Source organism: Chiloscyllium plagiosum, unplaced genomic scaffold, assembly GCF_037043375.1.
Source record: "Chiloscyllium plagiosum isolate Xiang-an unplaced genomic scaffold, Cpla_swu_hap1 HiC_scaffold_20, whole genome shotgun sequence".
In the NCBI taxonomy this organism is placed as follows: Eukaryota; Metazoa; Chordata; class Chondrichthyes; order Orectolobiformes; family Hemiscylliidae; genus Chiloscyllium; species Chiloscyllium plagiosum.
In genome coordinates, this window is record NW_028270158.1 from 57,701,107 (window position 1) to 57,722,897 (window position 21,791).

Consider the following 21,791-nt stretch of genomic DNA (forward strand, 5'->3'; position numbering starts at 1 on the left):
TAACATCCTTCCTACAGCAGGGCAACTAGAATTGTACACAGTATTTCAAAAATGGCCTTACCAATATCGTGTACAGCTGCAACATGACCTTCCAACTCCTTTACTCAATACTCTGATGAAGGCAAGTGTGCTGATGATAAATACAACAAATTCATTTTAAAACAAAGGAGTGGCTTTGTTTCAGCGAAGCCCATGCTATTAAAAAAGTTTTGTTCTAATCAGAGAAAATCTGACTTTATTTTAAGTCAAGAGTGGGTGAAGATAGCCTTGGGACTTCTATACACCATCTTAAAACTGGTGACCCTGAGGGAGAAACAGGAGTTACTGTTTGATAGAATTTTAATGCAACAACACAAAACTACAATAAATGAGCAATAAATCATTTGTCTGGATGGTTCAATGTTAACAGCAGTTTAGTGAGTTTTATGACCAAAAAGCTCAAATCCCTGAACAATCCCATTTAAAGACTCAATCCTCATATCACTCCATAATGGATTGGGGATGCCGGCAGAAATGATATTAAGTATAACCAGTTAAAACTGGTGCTGTAACTTCAATTTGCAATCAAAGCTCTTTGTGATGTGGGGGGGGGGGGGGGGTTTGAAGAAGACTTCAGGCATGCCTAAAGCCGATTTTGCTCTCGGGCTTTGATGAAGGGGGGCGGGGGAACTAAAATCTAGTAAACACAAAGTTAAAAAAGCTAGGATTATTGAGAGGATGCACAGAGTCACGTGCTCTCCCCACACAGCTCAGAACCACCAGGTTTCGAGAGGCTGTCTACAATGAAGTGGAGGATGAATTCGGCTCTGATTGCATTTACCATTCTTAGTTTCGTTTCAGCAAAGGAGTCAAGGCTGAACGGTGTGATTTCCGGCCTGGAGAAAGCAATTCTTTTCTTCGAGAATGAGTATGAGCGCTTCACTTTGGACGGAGTGGTGGGATTTCGGATGTTACAAGGTAAACAGGAGATTAACTGCAGCAGGTCCTGGTCCTGAGGGAGTTGGGCGACTGGGTGGGAAGCCAATCAGAATATCGTCAGGGAGTGTGCGTGTGCTGCCTCTCCACCCCGTGAACTACCCAGTGAGTAAATGACACAGTCTCATCTCCATCTGTAACTGACAGGGAAATAACCCAATGGGCTGTGGAGTGTCACTGCACTGTACAGTGACATTCATGCTGTTGTCTGTGTGTGTGTGGTTGGGGGGGGGGGGGGGTTGACCTGGCCAAAGTTATTAAGAGATCGCTGTTCTGACAGGACGTGCGAACCTGTGGGAAGTTGGTGTGAAATAAAACAAGACAGGGTGATAATTTTGAACAGTGAATCCGGGCTGTAGGATTCAACACTCACTCTGCTGTGTTGTTAATCATAAAAAAACGTTGGAACTGCAGGCAAATTCTGCTTCTGCTCAGGGATCTTCTCGTTTTCACTGATCGGGCATAGTGCACTCTCAATATCCATTTGTAATCGACTAAGACATAACGCCGAGAGTGCGTTGCCTGAAAAGCACAGCAGGTCAGGCATAAGCCTCAATCCTGATGAAGGGCTTTTGCCCGAAACGTTGATTTTCCTGCTCCTCGGATGCTGCCTGACCTGCTGTGCTTTCCCAGCACCACTCTGATCTAGACTCTGATTTCCAGCATCTGCAGTCCTCACTTTCTCCACCAAGAAAGATATAATGCCGACTATTTTCAATAAAATATGAATAAAAGGAAACTAGTAAACATTGGGTGAACCACAATGTGTACTAAATTGATTTTGAAAATATAAATGCGGATTATTTAATATTTCATGTCATAAATGGAAATAGTCAATTAGAACGGGAATATATAATACTTACTCCTTCCCTTCTTTGAGTCAAGGCTTCGTTTTAATCACAACATCATTTTCCTGAAATAAACAACTCACCAAAATTATTTACCGCACTCTGTGAATTCGCATACATGCACATTAATCCTGAGGGAGACACTATAATGCTCACCTGTACTAGGATCCCATGCATTAATTTGCTATTTCCTATTCTGGTGCTGTCTATTTATCCTAGTGTTTCATACTTTTTGGTCTTCCTGATATTCTCTCCCAGCTCCCATGCACATAGAATCCCAACAGTGTGGAAAGAGGCCATTTGGTCCATCGGTCTGCATCAATCCTCTGAAGACCATCCCACCTCATCCCTGTAACCCTGCATTTTCCATTTCTATCCCACCTAGCCTGCACAACCCTGGACACTATGGGCAATTTAGCATGGCCTATCCACCTGATGTGCATATATTTGGATTGTGGGAGGAAATCGGAGCACCCAGAAGAAATCCATACGGACACAGCGAGAATGTGCAAACTGCACACAGACAGAGGGTGGAATTGAACCTGGGGCCCTGGTGCTGTGAGACAGCAGTGCTAACCACTGAGCCACCACGTCACCCTGAGTTCATTTAAAGCCACCCCGGCTTTACATGGAACTCAGTCTCTGCTCTGTTCAAGAGAAACACATGCTGAGGTCTCATAATTCCCAGAGCTGGGCCTCACGACTACAGCCCGCCCTCCTGCATCATCCTTTCAGCTGCACATTCATCTGCCTTATCCTTTGACTACTATACTCACGTATGCAACCTCTATCACTTTCCCTTCTACAATGTGGAATGGTAGTAGAGAGGATGAATGAATGAAGAGTAGGTGTTAATATTAGGTGTTAATAGCAGAAGATAAACCAGTTCTACTGAGAGCAAAGCCACAAAAAAACAAGACACTGAATACTATTGGGGTAGGGTGGGGAGAAACAGAGGGAGAGAAAGAGACAGGAAAGGGGGCAGTGTTACAGAAAAGCCAAAATAAGCTGGAAGAACAGCACCTCATTTACCACTGCTTAGGTACTTTGCAGCCTCAGGCATCAACAGTGTGTTTAACATCTTGAAACTATGAACACTGCTCTCCAATTTGATTAGAATTCCTTCCTGCACTTACACCCCCTCCACTACTTGTCATGGTTAGTTCACAGTGTATCTAACCTATTTTCTGTTATTAACAGCTACCATTAACAAATATTCATAAAATATAATCCCTCCAGTGTGGAAACAGGCCATTTGGCCAAACAAGTCCACACCAACCCTCCAAAGAGTCATCCACCCAGATCCATTCTTCTACCTTATTACTCGACATTTACCCCTTACTAATGCATCTAACCTACACATCCTTGAACACTACGGGCAATTTAGCCTGGCCAATTCATCTAACCTATGCATCTTTGAACTGTGGGAGGAAACTGGAGAAAACCCACGCAGACAATGGGAGAATGTGTAAACCCACACAGTCACCCGAGGCTGGAATTGAACCCAGGTCCCTGGTGCTGTAAGGCAGCAGTGCTAACCACTGAGCCACCATGCCACCCATTCATTATCTCTATCTCCTTTCTACCATCAGCATTTCTGATCCCTTTTGCTCCGAGGTACCTTTCCCATCTGCTCTACTTGCTCCTCCTCCCCACTTTTTGGACAACATAAATCCATCAGATTTCCAGCCTGCTTCACTTCTGACATGTTCTCATTATTGGCCTCAGAACATTCACTCTGCTTTTTGTTCTGTCCATGCTGCCAGACCTGTAGTGTTTCAGCTTGGATTTCAGATCTCCAGCATCTGCAGAACTTTACCTTTAATGAATTAACCCGCTCGGTTTCAGACCAGAGGGGTATATAGATTGGAGAGGGTGAGGACAGGGAACATGTTTTCTTTTCCACAATGACGAGAGAAGTTGAGTGGGAATGAACAATCATCAACTTTCGGCCCAGCGACAAAAATTAAAATGTGCCCCAAACCGTCAAAAGTACATTGAAGTTTACTACAATAAACAAACAACAACAGCATTAAAAGTGATATGCTACAGATTCTGGAGGTCAGAAATAAAATACAAAGTACTGGAGAACTTCAGAAGGCCTGGCAGCATCTATAGAGAGAGAAACAGCATTAACATTTTAAGACTGTGTGTGGAGTTTGCATATTTTCCCCATGTCTGCGTGGGTTTCCTCTGGGTGCTCTGGCTTCCTCCCACAGTCCAAAGACGTGCAGGTTAGGTGGATTGACCATGCTAAATTGCCCGTAGTGTTCAGGGATGTGTAGGGGAAATGTAGAATAATAGTGTAGGGGAATGGGTCTGGGTTGGTTACTCTTCAGAGGGACTGTGTGGACTTGTTGGGCCGTAGGGCCTGTTTCCACGTTGTAGGGATTCTATGATTCTAAGGCCATTAGCTCTCCCCTGGAAGCGTCAATGGTATAAGTTGTTGTTTGAAACTGCGGACCCTGTTGATGGTTTTGTCCATCAGACTTTATCACCTGAGAGTGGTGCTGAAGTTGAATACATGTGGTTCTGTTTTACTCCCACAGCTGAGCTTGAAGACACACTAAAGCGATGGTCACTGTCGGGACATGAAGCTGTATCACAGTTCAAAAAGGTTGGCGATCTAGTAAGAAGACTGGACTTCACAGCAGCAAAAGCTATTGAAACAGTTAAAGTGACCGACCCTGCGTATTTTAATGGTAATTACCTTATATGTGCTATAGCTTGACAGTCATTTTCATGACATTTCCAAACTTAATTCCGGTGAAAAGAAATCAAGAGCAAAATGAAAGCACTGTCACGTCTCAAGGATGTTGCAAATAATTTGCAGATAGGTTTTATGTGACTCAGAGTATCAATGAGAGACTAATAGAAGCTAATGCCTCCAGTTTGTACCCTCAGCAGCTTATGCAGTATCACTGGAGAGAATGATGGGATGAGGTTTCCTAGGCCAAGCTGTCACAGGGTGGGACTATGGAAATCTGAGTGGCCCCTGTGTAGCATTGTCAACCTTTGACCCAGTTCTCCCTGACCTTACCATGCATCACCCGATGTCGCTGATTCCATTCAGTCACTGACTGGGTTCCTAGCAGAGTTGTAGCTATTGTCAATGCAAAGGTTTCCATGAAAATTGCATCACCTTGTCCTGCCTTTTTTTAAATAGTTCAGTCATGGGGTAAGGACATCGCCCATTTATTGCCCATCCCTAATTACCCCTTGAGAGGGTGGTGAGCTGCCTTCTTGAACCACTGCAGTCCATGGATGTGTACCTAATCACAGGTTTTTAGGTAGGAATTTGTGAGATTTTGACTCAATGACACAAATATAGTTCCAGGGGCTCAAAATAATGTACTTTTTTTCTGAGCGTTCCTCTTGAGATTTCTCACTTGTTGGAATATATCTATTCTGTGTGTTCTACAGATATTTTCCTAATCAGTCTGTTCAGTATTGTTGTTTCACATCTCTGGAGTAGGTGCAACTTGACCTCCTATGTCAGAGATAGGGACACTAACACTACACCACAAATGTGCAAATAATGCATTTATCTTTTGAGTACCCTTTTGAGATTTTCTTACTTGTTTGAATGTATTTATTCGAGAGCTACTTCCTTGCTCAACCTGTACAGAGTTATTCTGCAGCAGGTTGGATGTACACCCAGGCCTCCTGTCTCAGAGCTAGGGACACTACCGCTGCACCACAAGAGCCCGTGTTCCTGCTCCCATTTCTTATTAAGTTATTTGGTTTAGCTATGATCATATTACATGGTGGCACTGGTTCAAAGGCTTAAATGTTTGACTTCTGCTCCTTTTCAAGGTGTTATATTAACATGTCCTGCTTTAATCTCAAGCTATGCTTTCTCTTTTCACAGCTTTTCAAACAACACTGCACATTGACTTTTGGACTCTTGATCCTCAGTGGATTAAAACAGATACCAAACTAGTTTATCCTGAAGTAAGGGTTACAGAGTGTTTTGGAGAGAATATCAGTGACCGATGCATGACCCAGCTCCTGGGTACTTGGTATGTCACGTCTTTGAATTCTACAAATGTTCGATGTTTAAAATAGCAAATGAACCTAAAACATTAAAATACTTATATACAATTAAAACTATGTTAAGCTGTTACACTTCTACAAAAGGTAAATATTTTTAATGAATTTGTTTTAGTTTACTATAGGCTACAATATGCGGAACTTAGTTCCATGGTGAATTTGGTCAATAGGGTTAGATTAGATTAGATTAGATTAGATTAGATTAGATTAGATTACTTACAATGTGGGGTTTATAATTTTTAAAACTTCTTTTATGTTACTGATAAAGCCAACATTTGTTGCCCAAGCCAAATTGCCCTTGAACTGATTGGGTCTGTAGGCCATTTCAAAGCGAGTTAAGAGCCAACTGTGTGTCTGGAGTCACATGTAGGTCAGACCAGGTAGGGATGAAAATGCTTGAATCTATAATCAAGGAAGAAATGGTGAGACATCTAGATCGAGATTGTCCCATTGTGCAGACGCAGCATGGGTTCATGATAAGCAAGTCATACTTCACTAATGAACTGGAATTCTTTGAGGACATTACAAGCGCAGTGGACAATGGGGAAGCAATGGATGTGGTGTATCTGGATTTTGAGAAGACATCTGATAAGGTGTTGCACAAAAGGCTGCTGCATTAGATATGGGGTGAACGACATTATGGGCGTGGACAGAAGATAGGTTAACTCACGGAAAGCAAAGAGTGGGGATAAATGGGTGTTTTTCTGGTTAGGAATCAGGGGCTAAATGCGTGCCTCAGGGATCAGTGTGGGGACTGCAATTGTTTACCATTTACATAGATAACTTGAAGTTGGGGATGAAGTGTAGCCTATCAAAGTTCTGCTCTCCTTACTTGAGAAAAATGGATGCAGAAGAGGTTCACTAGATTGACACCGGAGTTGAGGGCGAGCTTATGAGGAGAGATTGAGAAGACTGGGACTATACTCGGAATTTAGATGAATGAGGGGATACCTTTTAGAAATGTGTAAAGTTATGAAGGAAATAGATAAGATAGAAGCAGGGAGGTTGTTTCCACTGGTGGGTGAAACTAGAACTAAGGGGCATAGCCTCAAAATAAGGGGGAGCAGATTTAGGGCTGAGTTGAGGAGGAACTGCTTCTCCCAAAGGGTTGTGAATCGATGGAATTCCCTGACCAGCGAAGCAGTTGAGGCCACCTTGTTGAATATTTTTTAAGGCAAAGAACAGTAAAGGAATTAAGGGTTAGGGTGAGTGGTTTGGGCAAGTGGAGCTGAGTGCATGGAAAGATCAGTCATGATCTTTTTGAATAGCAGAGCAGGCTCAATGGGCCAGATGGCCTACTCCCTGCTCCTGTTTCTTACATTCGTATTTCCTTCTCTAAAGAACATGAGTGAACCAGATGAATTTTCAATACAACTGATGATAGTTGCCGTGGTCACCATCTCTGTTTCAGATTTATTCATTAGAGCTCAGTTCCGCCAGCTGCCATGGCAGGAATTGAACCCATCACTCTGGTCTCTGGATCACAAATGCAGTAACAACATTAAATGCCTAGGTGTCCCCAGATAAAAAAATCATGCAATTTAATCACTGCAGCCTAATGTTATAAATGTGATAAGTAAAGCATTGTTTTCAATGCATGGTTTTGTAACTGGACATTTACAGGAGTTTTGTATTTCCTTCTTCCTAACCCTCAACTATCGTGCAAACGTTTGAATATTAATATTTATCTTGCTTGTTGAAGAAATATACAGCACAATTCCTTAACTTAGCCTTTTCTGTTCCTAATGTTCTTATTTTGTGTGATAGCTTTTCTGGGTTGAGATTGACTGACTGAGAATTGGAGAAAAGCAGAACCAATCATTTGTATTTTCACCTTCTGTCATGGTACACTTGAGCAATACAACACCCACTAAAATTTCAGAACAACATAGGATTTGGACAAGATCTACACAAATTTCAGAGGAATCTTTTCAGAATGGGGTTGGACCAAATCTTTCCCTGTCACAGAATACAGCTGAAAATGTGTTGCTGGAAAAGCGCAGCAGGTCAGGCAGCATCCAAGGAACAGGAGAATCGAAGGGCTTATGCCCGAAACGTCGATTCTCCTGTTCCTTGGATGCTGCCTGACCTGCTGCGCTTTTCCAGCAACACATTTTCAGCTCTAATCTCCAGCATCTGCAGCCCTCACTTTCTCTGTCACAGAATGTAGCAATGACCATTCTTTGCCTGTTTCTGTGTGCTCAGGTTAGGAGCAATAACTGTTTGTGAGTTGCTCTTGTCATCTTTTGTACACTTTATTGGGGGATGGCTTAGGGTTTAGTCCATCACCACACTTTAAGCAGACTTACATTTTGGGAAGTAGGTAGAATTGTCTCCCTTTCCATTTTCTGATTTCTATAATGTACAAATGTTCAGCGCAAATGTTGTAGAAATATATTTCTTTTCATGTGATAATAACACCTTCAGTTTATTAACTCCTATTACATGGAAAATATATTTCACAGAGGTACAATCTAAAATAAATAGACATTGAGTTAAAGGAGAGCCATTAGGAGGGTCTTGAAAACAGGGAAGGATAGAATTAATGGTTTGGAAGGGGCTTCTGGAACCCAGGTAATCGGTTGCTGAAGCCACAACTCTTGCAAGGCTGAAGGAGATAACAGAGATAAGAAGGGGCAAAAGGATCAAGAGGATAAATTTGAGTTTGGTATGACCAGGAATTAGTGTATTTTGATAAACATGGAGTGGATGGATGAACAGACTTTGTTAATGAATCAAAGTTGATTCAGAATGGTAATGGGGATTGAACAGGGGTCAGTGATGAAAGCATGAGTAATTGCCCCAGAGTTAATAAAGTCAATATTTAATGTTTCATTAACTGATGCAATGAGGTCTCAGGAATGGGATGTTGCAGAGGTGGAGATTGGTGATCAATGTAATGCTGAGAATATGAAGCCAGCAGCTCAGTTCAGGGTTAAATCAGATGCTAAGATTGCCAAGCAACTTGTTCACTCTGAAACACTAGACATCAGAAGTCACCTGGAAGCCGTTTATAGAATCATAGAGATGTACAGCACAGAAACAGACCCTTTGGTCCAACTCGTCCATGCCGACCAAATATCCCAGATTAATCTGGTCCCATTTGCCAGCATTTGGCCCATATCCCTCTAACCCTTCCTATTCATATACCCATCCAGATGCCTTTTAAATGTTGTAATTGTACTAGCCCCCACCACTTTGTCTGGTAGCTCATTCCATACATGCACCACCCACTGCATGAAAAAGTTGCCCCTTAGATCCCTTTTATATCTTTCCCTCTCACCTTATAAACCTATGCCCTCTAGTTTTGGACTACACCACCCAGGGAAAATATCTTGTCTATTTACCCTGTCCATGCCCCTCATGATTTTATAAACTTCTGTGAGGTCACCCTCTTAGCCTCCATCACTCCAGGGAAAACAGCCCCACCCTATTCAGCCTCTCCCTATAGCTCAAACCCTCCAACCTTGGGAACATCCTTATAAATCTGTTCTGAACCCTTTCAAGTTTCAAAATATCCTTCTGAAAGGAGGGAGACCAGAATTGCACACAATATTCCAAAAGTGGCCGAACCAATGTCCTGTACAGCTGCAACATGACCTCCCAATTCCTATACTCACTCTCTGACCAATAAAGGAGAGCATACCAAATGCCTTCATCACTATCGTATCTACCAGTCCATTATATTTCATCATACCATGAAGGGATTGGATATGAGTGGAAGAGAGAAGCTAACCTTGCATTTCTGTGGCAGCCTTCATGATCTTCCAATGAGATGTCACCAGCAACTAACTTGTGCACAGCAAGTTTCCCCGAATGGCAATGCAGTAATGGCCAGTTAACCTATTTTTGCTGCGCACTGGTGAGCAAACCTGTGTTGAAATAGCGCTCTGAGATGTTTGACTACCAGCTAAGAAGATATTCAATGTCTCGGTTAAAAGATGGTACCCCTGATAGTTCAGTGCTCCCTCAGCGCTGCTCCTAATTACCAGATTCGATTTGTCTTCAGAATGAGATCCAAACCCACCAATCGTTGATTCTGTGATGCTAGTGCTATCACTGAGCTAAAGATGACAGTGGTGAAGATGAAGGAAAATACTCTCCAATTTCCATTGTTTGACTAAAGATGTTGTGTCAACAGATATCAGTGAGCAAAACATGTTGAACACACAGTAGTAGCAGGGTTGTGGACAGCAAAGATCGTGTGTCATTCGTGTACATAACCTGGTATTGTTGTGGTTCTGTTCGCCGAGCTGGGAATTTGTGTTGCAGACGTGTCGTCCCAGCTCGGCGAACAGAACCACAACAACGAGCACCCGAGCTACAAATCTTCTCACAAACTTTGAACACCTATGGGCGAGAGACGCTAAGACAAGCCAGGAAATGGGAATCCTGTGCCAACCGCCTAAGCGCCACATACGAACAACTCCGGTGACAGGGGACGAAACATCTGCAACATAAACTCCCAGCTTGGCGAACAGAATCACAACAACAAGCACCCGAGCTACAAATCTTCTCACAAACTTTGAATAACCTGCTATTCTGGTGAATGATATCACTAATGGAAAATCTGTAAATATAAGCTGGACACAGGGCAAAAAGCAGATTTTGGCCCTGTTTTAAGGCTGGAAACATGCCAGCATTGAATCCCTAGAGTGTGGTAGCAGGCCATTCAGCCCATCAGATAATTACTGACTTGTTAAAGAGCATCCTGCCTTCTGCCCTATCCCCATAATTCTGCATTTCACATGGCTAATCCACCTAACCTCTACATCCCTGGACCCTATGGATAGCTTATCATGGCCAATCCACTCAACCTGCACATCTTTGGACCATGGGAAGAAACCAGAGGACCTGGAGATACAGGGAGAATGTGCAAACTCCACACAGACGGTCATGCGAGGGTGGAATCGAACCCAGGTCCCCCACTGAGTCATGGTTGTTGGGAAGCAGAACATGAATTTGGAAGATTTGTTACTTGCCTTTAAGAGAGTTTGTGCTGTGTGTGTATACAGCATGGTGACTCTGCTGCCAGTTAGTCCACTAATGGGTTTGAAAACTGCACACACAGAAATCAGTTGGTTTGCGGTAATATTCCCTTTCTAATTTATACTGTGGTTTACTTTGTTTTAAAACAAACCTAAGAGGTTAATCAATCCCTGACAAGTGATTTATTATGAGACCATTATATGACATATTTAAGGGTCTTGGAGAGCACAGGAAGAATATTTTTAAGGAGGGAATAACTAATGATAGTGATGTAAGGGATGTAGGTGATACCTTAGGGGACTGAACCATTTACAAAGTCACTGAGCAAGCAAGTTGGAAGGAGAAGTTATTTGGTCAGTGGGAATAGGACACAAGGCACAAGGCATCAAAATAATGCACTGACTCCTAACAGTTGCACACTAAATAGGTGGAAATAATTAAAAAAAACAATTTTGTAACGTTTTGTGCAGAAGGTTTATTCACCTCACGCATTTTCCAAACATCCCATTAAGTTCCTGAACTTTCAGCTTTTTCACCAAACAAAAATTTCCTGGATACAAATTCTCCAGAAAAGTTTGGACAGTTCCGTTGAGAGAAAGTGAGGACTGCAGATTCTGGAGATCAGAGTCAAAAGGTGTGGAGCTGAAAAAGCAGCCGGTCACACAGCATCCGAGGAACAGGAGAGTCGACGTTTCAAGCATTCCTGATGAAGAGCTTATGCTCGAAACATCAACTCTGCTGCTCCTCGGATGCTGCCTGACCGGCTGTGCTTTTCCAGCACCACATGTTTTGACTACAACTCAATTGAGCCACTGCTTGGGCACTTCATCTCGGGATTGAAGGTCTAGCTGGGGCCAGTGATCTTGCCACGTTGCGCATCGAAATCTGAGACCCAACAAAACACTGTGGTTAAACATTGTCTCATCAAACTTAGCAAAACATTCAAAATATGCCACTTTTTAACAGAGATCTCATACCCGGCTCTAATTCTTAGCACAACTACCTGTGTGCACTGCTTTTAATCATCTTTTGAAAAGATATATTTCTAGCTTTCTTACCTCAGCCACAATGACGTTTAATGTGTGCACCCCATATTTTCACTTGTACATTGTCTTATGATTTTACACTTATCGTTCCCATCCATTGATGCTTGACTGTTTTTGGATTATTGCATACTGATGAACAAAGCTGTGCGAAATGCAGAATTATTGCAAACTTAGACCCTTCACGGGATCCCAGAACTGTTTACAGTAAAGGAAGAGGCCATTCAGCCCATTAGGACTGCACTGATTCTATTCGCTAGTGCCAATCTCATGCCTTTTGCCCACATCCATTGTCCCTCTTGAAGTCTCAATTGAACCTGCCCCCACCACATTTCCAGGCAGTGCATTCTACACCCTAACTACCCACTGTGTGAAATAAAGAGTTTATATTAGCCTTGATTCATTTCCACTAGCCTTTACAATCTGTGTCGGCATGTTATTATTCTGCATTCCCATTCCATTTTTACTTAATCCCATTGTCCACTTAGGCATTTATCTACACTTCCAATCACCTAGAGCAATGATTACACTCCTTAACAATTATGCTGACTTCATCAATTAATTTTTGAAGGAAGTGTAATGAATTAAAATGTTTATTGTGATTGTTGGAATGTTTTTATAAGGCAGGTTTAATTTAATTGATCCATTAGTTAATGGGAACAGCTTTGTCTACCTCAGCAAAACCTTATGCAAAGACATATCACTCCTTCCCATAATTTCATTTGTTCCAAGCAGCTTCGCTAACCGAACCTTGTAGGCAACATGTCCATTCCTGGAACAATTAAGATTAAGATTGACAAGTCGCCAGGCCTGGACCAGATATGTCCTCAGCTGCTTTGGGAAATAAGAAATGCAATTGCTTCGCCACTTGCGAAGATCTTTGCATCCTTGCTCTCCACTGGAGTTGTACCTGAGGACTGGAGGGAGGCAAATGTAATTCCTCTCTTCAAGAAAGGAAATAGGGAAATCCGCGGCAATTACAGACCAGTAAGTCTCACGTCTGTCGTCTGCAAGGTGTTAGAAAGGATTCTGAGGGATAGAATTTATGATCATCTGGAAAAGCATGGCTTGATTAAATGCAGTCAACACGGCTTTGTGAGGGGCAGGTCATGCCTCACAAACCTTATCAAGTTCTTTGAGGATGTGACTAGAAAAGTTGATGAGGGTCGAGCTGTGGATGTGGTGTATATGGACTTCGGCAAGGCATTTGATAAGGTTCCCCATGGTAGGCTCATTCAGAAGGTCAGGAGGAATGGGATACAGGGGAACTTAGCTGTCTGGATACAGAATTGGCTGGCCAACAGAAGACAGTGAGTGGTAGTAGAAGGAAAATATTCTGCCTGGAAGTCTGTGGTGAGTGGTGTTCCACAGGGCTCTTTCCTTGGCCTCTACTGTTTGTAATTTTTATTAATGACTTGGATGAGGGGATTGAAGGATGGGTCAGCAAGTTTGCAGACGACACAAAGGTTGGAGGTGTGGTTGACAGTATAGAGGGCTGTTGTAGGCTGCAGCGGGACATTGACAGGATGCAGAGATGGGCTGAGAGGTGGCAGATGGAGTTCAACCTGGGTAAATGCGAGGTGATGCATTTTAGAAGGTCGAATTTGAAAGCTGAGTACAGGATTAAGGATAGGATTCTTGGCAGTGTGAAGGAACAGAGGAATCTTGGTGTGCAAGTACATAGATTCCTTAAAATGGCCACCCAAGTAGACAGGGTTGTTAAGAAAGCATATGGTGTTTTGGCTTTCATTAACAGGGGGATTGAGTTTAAGAGTCGTGAGAACTTGTTGCAGCTCTATAAAACTTTGGTTAGACTGCACTTGGAATGCTGCGTCCAGTTCTGGTCGCCCTATTATAGGAAAGATATGGATGCTTTGGAGAGGGTTCAGAGGAAGCTTACCAGGAAGCTGCCTGGACTGGAGGGCTTATCTTATGAAGAGAGGTTGACTCAGCTCGGACCTTTTTCATTGGAGTAAAGGAGGAGGAGAGGGGACCTAATTGAGGTATACAAGATAATGAGACACATAGATAGTCTCTGGCTATCGACTCTATTTCCCAGGGCAGAAATGGCTAACACGAGGGGTCATAGTTTTAAGCTGGTTGGAGGAAAGTTTCGAGGGGATGTCAGAGGTGGGTTCTTTATACAGAGAGTTGTGAGAGAATGGAATGCGTTGCCAGCAGCAGTTGTGGAAGCAAGGTCATTGGGGATATTTAAGAGACTGCTGGACATGCATATGGTCACAGAAATTTGAAGGTGCATACATGAGGATCAATGGTCGGCACAACATCATGGGCTGAAGGGCCTGTTCTGTGCTGTACTGTTCTATGTTCTATGTTCTAATTCTGGTAAATCTCCCCTCCATGCGGTAAAGGGCCCTTGTTTCCTTCCTAAAGCGTGGTGACCAGAACATAGAAGAATACAGCGCAGTACAGGCCCTTTGGCCCTCGATGTTGCGCCGATCCAAGCCCACCTAACCTATACTAACCCACTATCCTCCATATACCTATCCAATGCCCGCTTAAATGCCCATAAAGAGGGAGAGTCCACCACTGCTGCTGGCAGGGCATTCCATGAACTTACGACTCGCTGAGTGAAGAACCTACCCCTAACTTCAGTCCTATATCTACCCCCCCTTAATTTAAAGCTATGCCCCCTTGTAATACCCGACTCCATACGCGGGAAAAGGTTCACACTGTCAACCCTATCTAACCCCCTAATCATCTTGTACACCTCAATCAAGTCACCCCTAAACCTTCTTTTCTCTAATGAAAACAGCCCCAAGTGTCTCAGTCTATCCTCATACGATCTTCCTTCCATACCAGGCAACATCCTGGTAAACCTCCTCTGCACCCGTTCCAGTGCCTCCACATCCTTCCTATAGTATGGCGACCAAAACTGCACACAATATTCCAGATGCGGCCGCACCAGAGTTTTATACAACTGCATCATGACCTCAGGACTCCGGAACTCAATTCCTCTACCAATAAAAGCCAGTACGCCATATGCCTTCCTCACCGCACTATTTACCTGGGTGGCAACTTTCAGAGATCTGTGTACATGGACACCAAGATCCCTCTGCTCATCCACACTACCAAGTATCCGACCATTAGCCCAGTACCCCATCTTTTTGTTATTCTTCCCAAAGTGAATCACCTCACATTTAGCTACATTGAATTCCATTTGCCACCTTTCTGCCCAGCTCTGCAGCTTCTCTATATCCTGCTGTAACCTGCCACATCCTTCCTCACTGTCAACAACTCCTCCGACTTTCGTATCATCCGCAAACTTGCTCACCCAACCTTCTAACCCCTCTTCCAGGTCATTTATAAAAATGACAAACAGCAATGGTCCCAAAACAGATCCTTGCGGAACACCGCTAGTGACGGCACTCCATGAAGAAACTTTGCCATCAACTACTACCCTCTGTCTTCTTCCATCCAGCCAATTCCTAATCCAAACCTCCAACTCACCCTCAATGCCATATCTCCGTATTTTCTGCAGTAGCCTACCATGGGGAACCTTATCAAACGCCTTACTAAAATCCATATATACCACATCTACCGCTTTCCCCTCATCAACCTCCTTCGTCACCTTTTCAAAGAATTCAATAAGGTTTGTGAGGCACGACCTGCCCTTCACAAAACCATGCTGACTATCCTTGATCACATTATTCCTATCCAGATGTGCATAAATCCTATCCCTTACAATTCTCTCTAAGACTTTGCCCACAACAGAAGTGAGACTCACCGGCCTATAGTTACTAGGGTTATCCCTACTCCCCTTTTTGAACAAGGGAACCACATTTGCTATCCTCCAGTCTTCTGGCACTACTCCTGTAGACAAAGAGGACATAAAGATCAAGGCCAATGGCTCTGCAATCTCCTCCCTTGCTTCCCAGAGAATCCTAGGATAAATGCCATCAGGCCCAGGGGACTTATCTATTTTCACCTTTTCCAGGATTTCCAACACCTCTTCTCTACATACCTCAAAGCCATCCATTCTACTTATTTGTGACTCAGTATTCACATCGACGACAATGCCCTGTTCCTGAGTAAATACTGAAGAAAAGTATTCATTCAGTGTCTCCCCAATCTCTTCCGCCTCCACACGCAACTTCCCACTACTATCCTTGACTGTGGTTATAGAATCTCTGGTTATAGAATCCCTACAATGTGGAAGCAGGTCATTCAGTCCATCAAGTCCGTACCAACGCGCCGAAGAGCGTGCTACCCAGACCCACCCCTCTCCCCTATCCCTGCATTTCCCCATGGCTAATCCACCCAGCCTTTACCTCCGTGGACACTATGGGCAATTTAGCCTGGGCAATTCACCTAACCTGCACATCTTTGGACGTTGGGAGGAAACCCAGGTAGACGTGAGGAGGATTTGCAAACTTCAAGCAGTTGCCCACGTTGGAATCGAACCTGGGCCCCTGGTGCTGTGAGATAGCAGTGCTAACCACTGAGCCACCATACCATCCAGTTGTGGCTCGAAAAGAGCTTTGTAAAGGTTCAGTATAGCTTCCTAGCTTTTATACTCAGTTTCTCTATTTATAAAACCCAAGGTCTCTCACGTTTTACTAACTGCTCTCTCTGGATGTCCTGTTATCTTAAAAGATTGATGCGCGTGACCTCCCAGGTCCCTCTGCTCCTGAACCCTCTTTAGAATGGTGTCATTCAGACAATGTTACCACCGTATTACTCCTATCAAAGTGCGTGGCTTCCGACCTCTCTAACTGATTGAATCTGCCTCTGCTGAAGGGCATAAAACATTGACTCTTGCTTTCTCTTCACAGATGCTGTCAGACCTGCTGAGTTTCTCCATCGCTTTCTGTTTTTGTATATGCCGCTTTCCTGCCCATTCTGTTAGTCCTTTAGCTATTGATTGGTATCAGCCTCATTTCTTTTTCCCATATTTACAACCACTTTGTGTGTGCTTTATTATCAATCATTTTGTGTATGCTTTATTATCAATCCAGACTGACTTTTTTAAGAAGACTAAACATTCCAAATATGTCCTTAGCTGTTCTTGCTTTGTGTGCAGAAGTTCTTAACCCTTTGTTCCAACTTGTCTGTGCCGACCAGATATCCTTAATTAATCTATCCCATTTACTAACACTCGATTAGATTAGATTCCCTACACCGACCCTCCGAAGAGTAACCATTGCTGCCTCACAGCGCCAGGGACCCGGGTTCAATTCCTGCCTCAGGCGACTGTCTGTGTGGAGTTTGCACATTCTCTCCATGTCTGTGTGGGTTTCCTCCAGGTGCTCCGGTTTCCTCCCACAGTGCAAAGGTGTGCAGGTCAGGTGAATTGCCCACGTTAAATTGCCCAGACCGTTAGGCGCATTAACCATTTGGCCCATATCTCTCTAAACTCTTCCTATTCATATACCCATCCAGCTGCCTTTTAAATGTTGCAATTATACCAGCTTCCACCACTTCCAGCTCATTCCATACACGCACCACCTTAATTGTGAAAAAGTTGCTCCTTAGCTGCCTTTTAAATCTTTCCCCTCTCACCTTAAACCCCTCTAGTTTTGGACTATCCTACCCTGGGGAAAAGACCTTGGCTATTCACCCTATCCATGCACCTTATTTTACAAACTTCTATAAAGTCACCCCTCAGCCTCCGACGCTCCAGGGAAAATAACCCCAGCCTATTCAATCTCTCCCTATAGCTCAAACCCTCCAACCGTGGCAAAGTCCTTGTAAATCTTCTCTGAACCCTTTCAAGTTTCATGAATCTCTCCCACAGTAGGGAGACCAGAAATGAGTGCAGTATTCCAAAAGGGCCTAATTCAGAAGGAAATGGTCATAAGCTATAAAGGGGAAATGTTTAGGAGTGGTACAGGTTATTTTATGTTATGTCTAGGACAAAGCAGCCCAGTTGATCAACACTTTATCCATTAACCATTAATGTCATACCCATTCACTCTCTCCACCATGACACACAGTAAGAATCTCTGCAACAACTCAGTAAGGTTCCTTATGACAGCAGCTTCCACAGTCACTAACTCCACCATCCAGAAGGACAGGGATAGCAGACGCATGGGGACATCACCACTTTCAACATTCCAACATCCTGACTTGAAACCAAACCATCTTTCCTTCAGCTGGTTCAAAACCCCAGTGCTCCCATGGTAACAGCACTGAGCACATCTCGACATCCCTGAGAACTGCAGTGTTCCAAGAGGTTGACTTACCACCAGCTTCCCAAGAGCCATGAGGGACAGGCAATAAATCACCAACTCAGGAACAAATACAACAAAAAATACCAGTGTTAGAATGATACTTTTAGATGTGATTACTGTGTTGATAGCTAAATTAAACAAACATATGTTGCTGAGATCTCTTTGCTCTTCTAAAATAGATCCATTCCATGAAAAAAATGTTAATTTATAATATAAGGGGAACAAGAAATGAAATATTCAAATACGATTGATGAAAGTATCCAGCACACATTACAGAATCCCTATAGTTTAGAAAGAGACCATTTGGTCTATCGAGTCTGCACTGACCTTCCGAAGAGCATCCCATCCAGATCCCAAACCTATCCCTGTAGCCCCACATTTCCCATCCTAACCTACCACATTCCCTGGATACTACGGGGCAATTTAACATGGCCAGTCCACCTAAACTGCGCATAATTGGACTGTGGGAGGAGACTGGAGCACCCAGAATATACCCAAACAGACACAGGGAGAATGTGCAAACTCCACACAGACAGTCACCTGAGGTTGGAATTGAACCTAGGTTCCTGGTGCTGTGAGGCAGCCGTGCTAACCACTGAGCCACCATAATGTTTTGGCTTTGCTGCAGCTTTCTAAAACCCTGGCTGGACCACACTTGGAATATTGTGTCCATTTCTGGTTTGCCTCATTATAGGAAGGAGGTTGATGCTTTAGAGAGGGTGCAGGGGAGATTTACCAGGATGCTGCCAGGATTGGAGGAATTGTCTTATGAAGAGAAGTTGAGTGAGCTAAGGCTTTTCACACTGGAAAGAAGAAGGAAGAGAGGTGACTTGTTAGAGGTGTACAAGGTAATGAGAGGCATAGAGAGAGTAGACAGCCAGAGACTTTTCCCCAGGGCAGAAATGGCTGTCACGAGGGGTCATAATTTTAAGGTGATAGGAGGAACCTTTAGGGGAGATGTCAGAGGTAGGTTCTTTACACAGTGAGTGGTGGAATGCACTGCTAGCGGTGATAGTAGAGTCAGAGACATTAGGGACATTTAAGCGACTGCTGGACAAGCATATGGACTGCAGTAAACTGAAGGGTGTGTAATTTTGGTTGATTTTAGATTAAATTAAATGCTTGGCACAACAATGTGAGCTGAAGGGCCTGTACTGTGCTGTACTGTTCTATGTTCTATAATTATGTATAAAGAGAAAATAGGGAAAGAATCCCATTCACTGTAACTTTACTATGTGTAATTTCATCATGATTCTCAAGGACAGAGCTGAAAAATAATGTAATCTGTCTTGTAGCAACTGCCTGCACAGCCCTAAGCTCTCCAATTTGCAGCGAGCTTTAGCAATCATTCAAGGCTATGGATTCTGTGGCTGAACATCAATCCAAGATTTTGAGCCAGGGACCCAGCTCAGTGTAAGCTGGAAGGGAGGAGACAGTCAATGCAGATCTACTATGAAAATTCATACAGCAGGGACTGCCCTCCAGAGTGATCCAGACAATATCGAGAGTGTTGTGCTGGAAAAGCACAGCAGGTCAGGCAGCATTGAAGGAGCAGGGGAATTGACATTAAGTCCTTCATCAGGAATGAGGCTTGTAGGCTGGAGGGGGGGGGGGTGCGGGGGGAGGGGGTTGGGCTGAGAGATAAATGGGAGGGGGGTGGAGCTGGGGGGGGACACTAGCTGGGAACATGATAGGTAGATGAATATTGAGGGGGAGGGGTGGGCGATGGTGATTGACCTGTGGGGTGCAGTGAGAAAGAGACTCACTGAGATCCTTGTAGGGAGAGGAGGAGAACTTCTTCAAGGTAGGTGCCCTTGGAAGGGACAATGTGTGTGTTTGTGTCCCAGGAACCAGGACGCGCTGCTGCCTCTGCACAGAATGCTTGGAGGAAATGGTGGAACATGGTCCTGGCCAACAAACAGGATAGAACCCATACTGTTGGAACAGGCTATTCGGCCCTTCGAATCCACACCACCCTCAAAAGGGCATCCAACCCTATCCCTACAACCTTGCATTTCCCATGGCTAACCCACCTAACCTGCACATCATTGGCAATTTAGCCTGGCCAATCCATCTAACCTGCACATCTTTGGAAAGAAACCCACGCAGACACGGGGAGAACATGCAAACTCCACACAGACAGTTGCCCGAGGCTGGAATCAAACCCAGGTCCCTGGCGCTGTGAGACAGCAGTGCTAACCACCCTGAGTCGCCATGCTGCCCCATATCTAAACAGCGAAATGATTGTTTTTTTGCTTGTTTTATTCATTTTGCGGGATGTGGGCATCGCAGGCTAGGCAGCTGGGCATTGAGAGTCAACCACATTGCTCTGCGTCTGGAGTCACATATAGGCCTGACCAGGTGAAGATGACTTATTCTCTCCACAAAAGAACATCAGTGAATCAGACAGATTTTGACAACAATTGACAATGGTTACATGGTTATCATTAATCCAGCTGTTTATTCCAGATTAGTGGTTTGCAGTGTAATTTCGTGTGAGTTGGTGATATCTTTAAAACTACACTGAAATTAATTTGACAAATGTTATTTTATTCTCATTCCTTTAACTGAAGGGAGAACTATGGAGTCTCTTGCCTGGAATCCGACTTATGTAAGAGAATGATGACGACTTTAAACTGTCAAGGTTACTCTCTGTCACACCAGCTGTTGTACTTCCTTATTGTGGAGCACGTAAGAAATTTGTTCATTAAAAGCTGTGATTTAAAACTGCTTTGTTTTTGCTTTGAATATATTGTTTATAACTATCCAGTGCAAGTCAGTGGTGCATCTGAAAATATTTGAAGAAAATGACAACTTCCGATCCTGAACCAAAAGAGTAAGAATCTGGTCCACTTCCAGAAATTAGTCAACATTATAACTTGATTTTCCTTTTCTCCAACTTGAGTCATAGAATCCCTACAGTGTGGAAACAGGCCCTTTGGCCCAACCAGTCCACACCGACCCTCCAAAGAGTAACCCACCCAGACCCATTCCCCATCCCTATTATCTTATATTTACCTCTGACTAATGCACCTACCCTACACATCCCCAAACACTAGGGGCAATTTAGCATGGCCTATCCACCTAACCAGCACATCTTTGGATTGTGGGAGGAAACTGGAACATCTGGAGGAAAGCCACGCGGACACAGGGAGAATGTGCAAACTCCACACAGACAGTCGCCTGAGGCTGGAATCAAACCTGAGTCACTGGCTCTGTGAGGTAGCAGTGCTAACCACTGAGCCACTATGTCACATTGAGAGCAGGCATCGTAGAGGTCCATTAACTCTCTGCCTTCTGCATCTAAAATCTCACCCTATCTCCCACCAATCACTTCTTTAAAACTTGATCAGAAAGCTTCGGTGATCCTCCCACCCTGTTGCAGGCCTTGACAATGGTTCCCTGGATCACTAGGATCTGCTGGCAAGTCAGAAAGGCCAGAGGCTTCTGCTTTCTCAAGGTTGAGGCCTACACCTCCATGAATCTAATGACAAGAAGGTAGGTCTATCTCTTGTACATCCCCTGAGGTGGGCGTCTTGGGGAGAGAGGATTCAGGGGAGGTCAGTGGCAAGGGTGCCAGGTTGTCTTTCAGAGTCTTGCCTCTCCCTCTGATTGCCTCTGCCTCTGGATTGGGGCAGAACAAAGGTTCCCCTGAACCTGGCCCCAGTTGGGAAACCATCCAGTTTTCT

The 21,791-nt window shown here is 43.9% G+C and overlaps 1 protein-coding gene across 2 annotated transcripts in view; it reads left to right on the forward strand.

The window, feature by feature from the left end:
- The first annotated feature begins 682 nt into the window (after positions 1–682).
- cunh16orf89 (chromosome unknown C16orf89 homolog) overlaps positions 683–21,791 on the forward strand; it is a 35,599-nt gene continuing 14,490 nt past the window's right edge. The window contains exons 1-4 of one of the 2 annotated variants that reach the window (XM_043711172.2): positions 683–957; positions 4,373–4,525; positions 5,695–5,845; positions 20,676–20,793. In XM_043711172.2, the coding sequence (XP_043567107.2) occupies positions 783–957; positions 4,373–4,525; positions 5,695–5,845; positions 20,676–20,793 (597 nt within the window). In that variant the 5' untranslated portion in view covers positions 683–782. The remainder of the gene's footprint in view (positions 958–4,372; positions 4,526–5,694; positions 5,846–20,675; positions 20,794–21,791) is intronic. The other variant, XM_043711171.2, reaches the window with a different exon arrangement.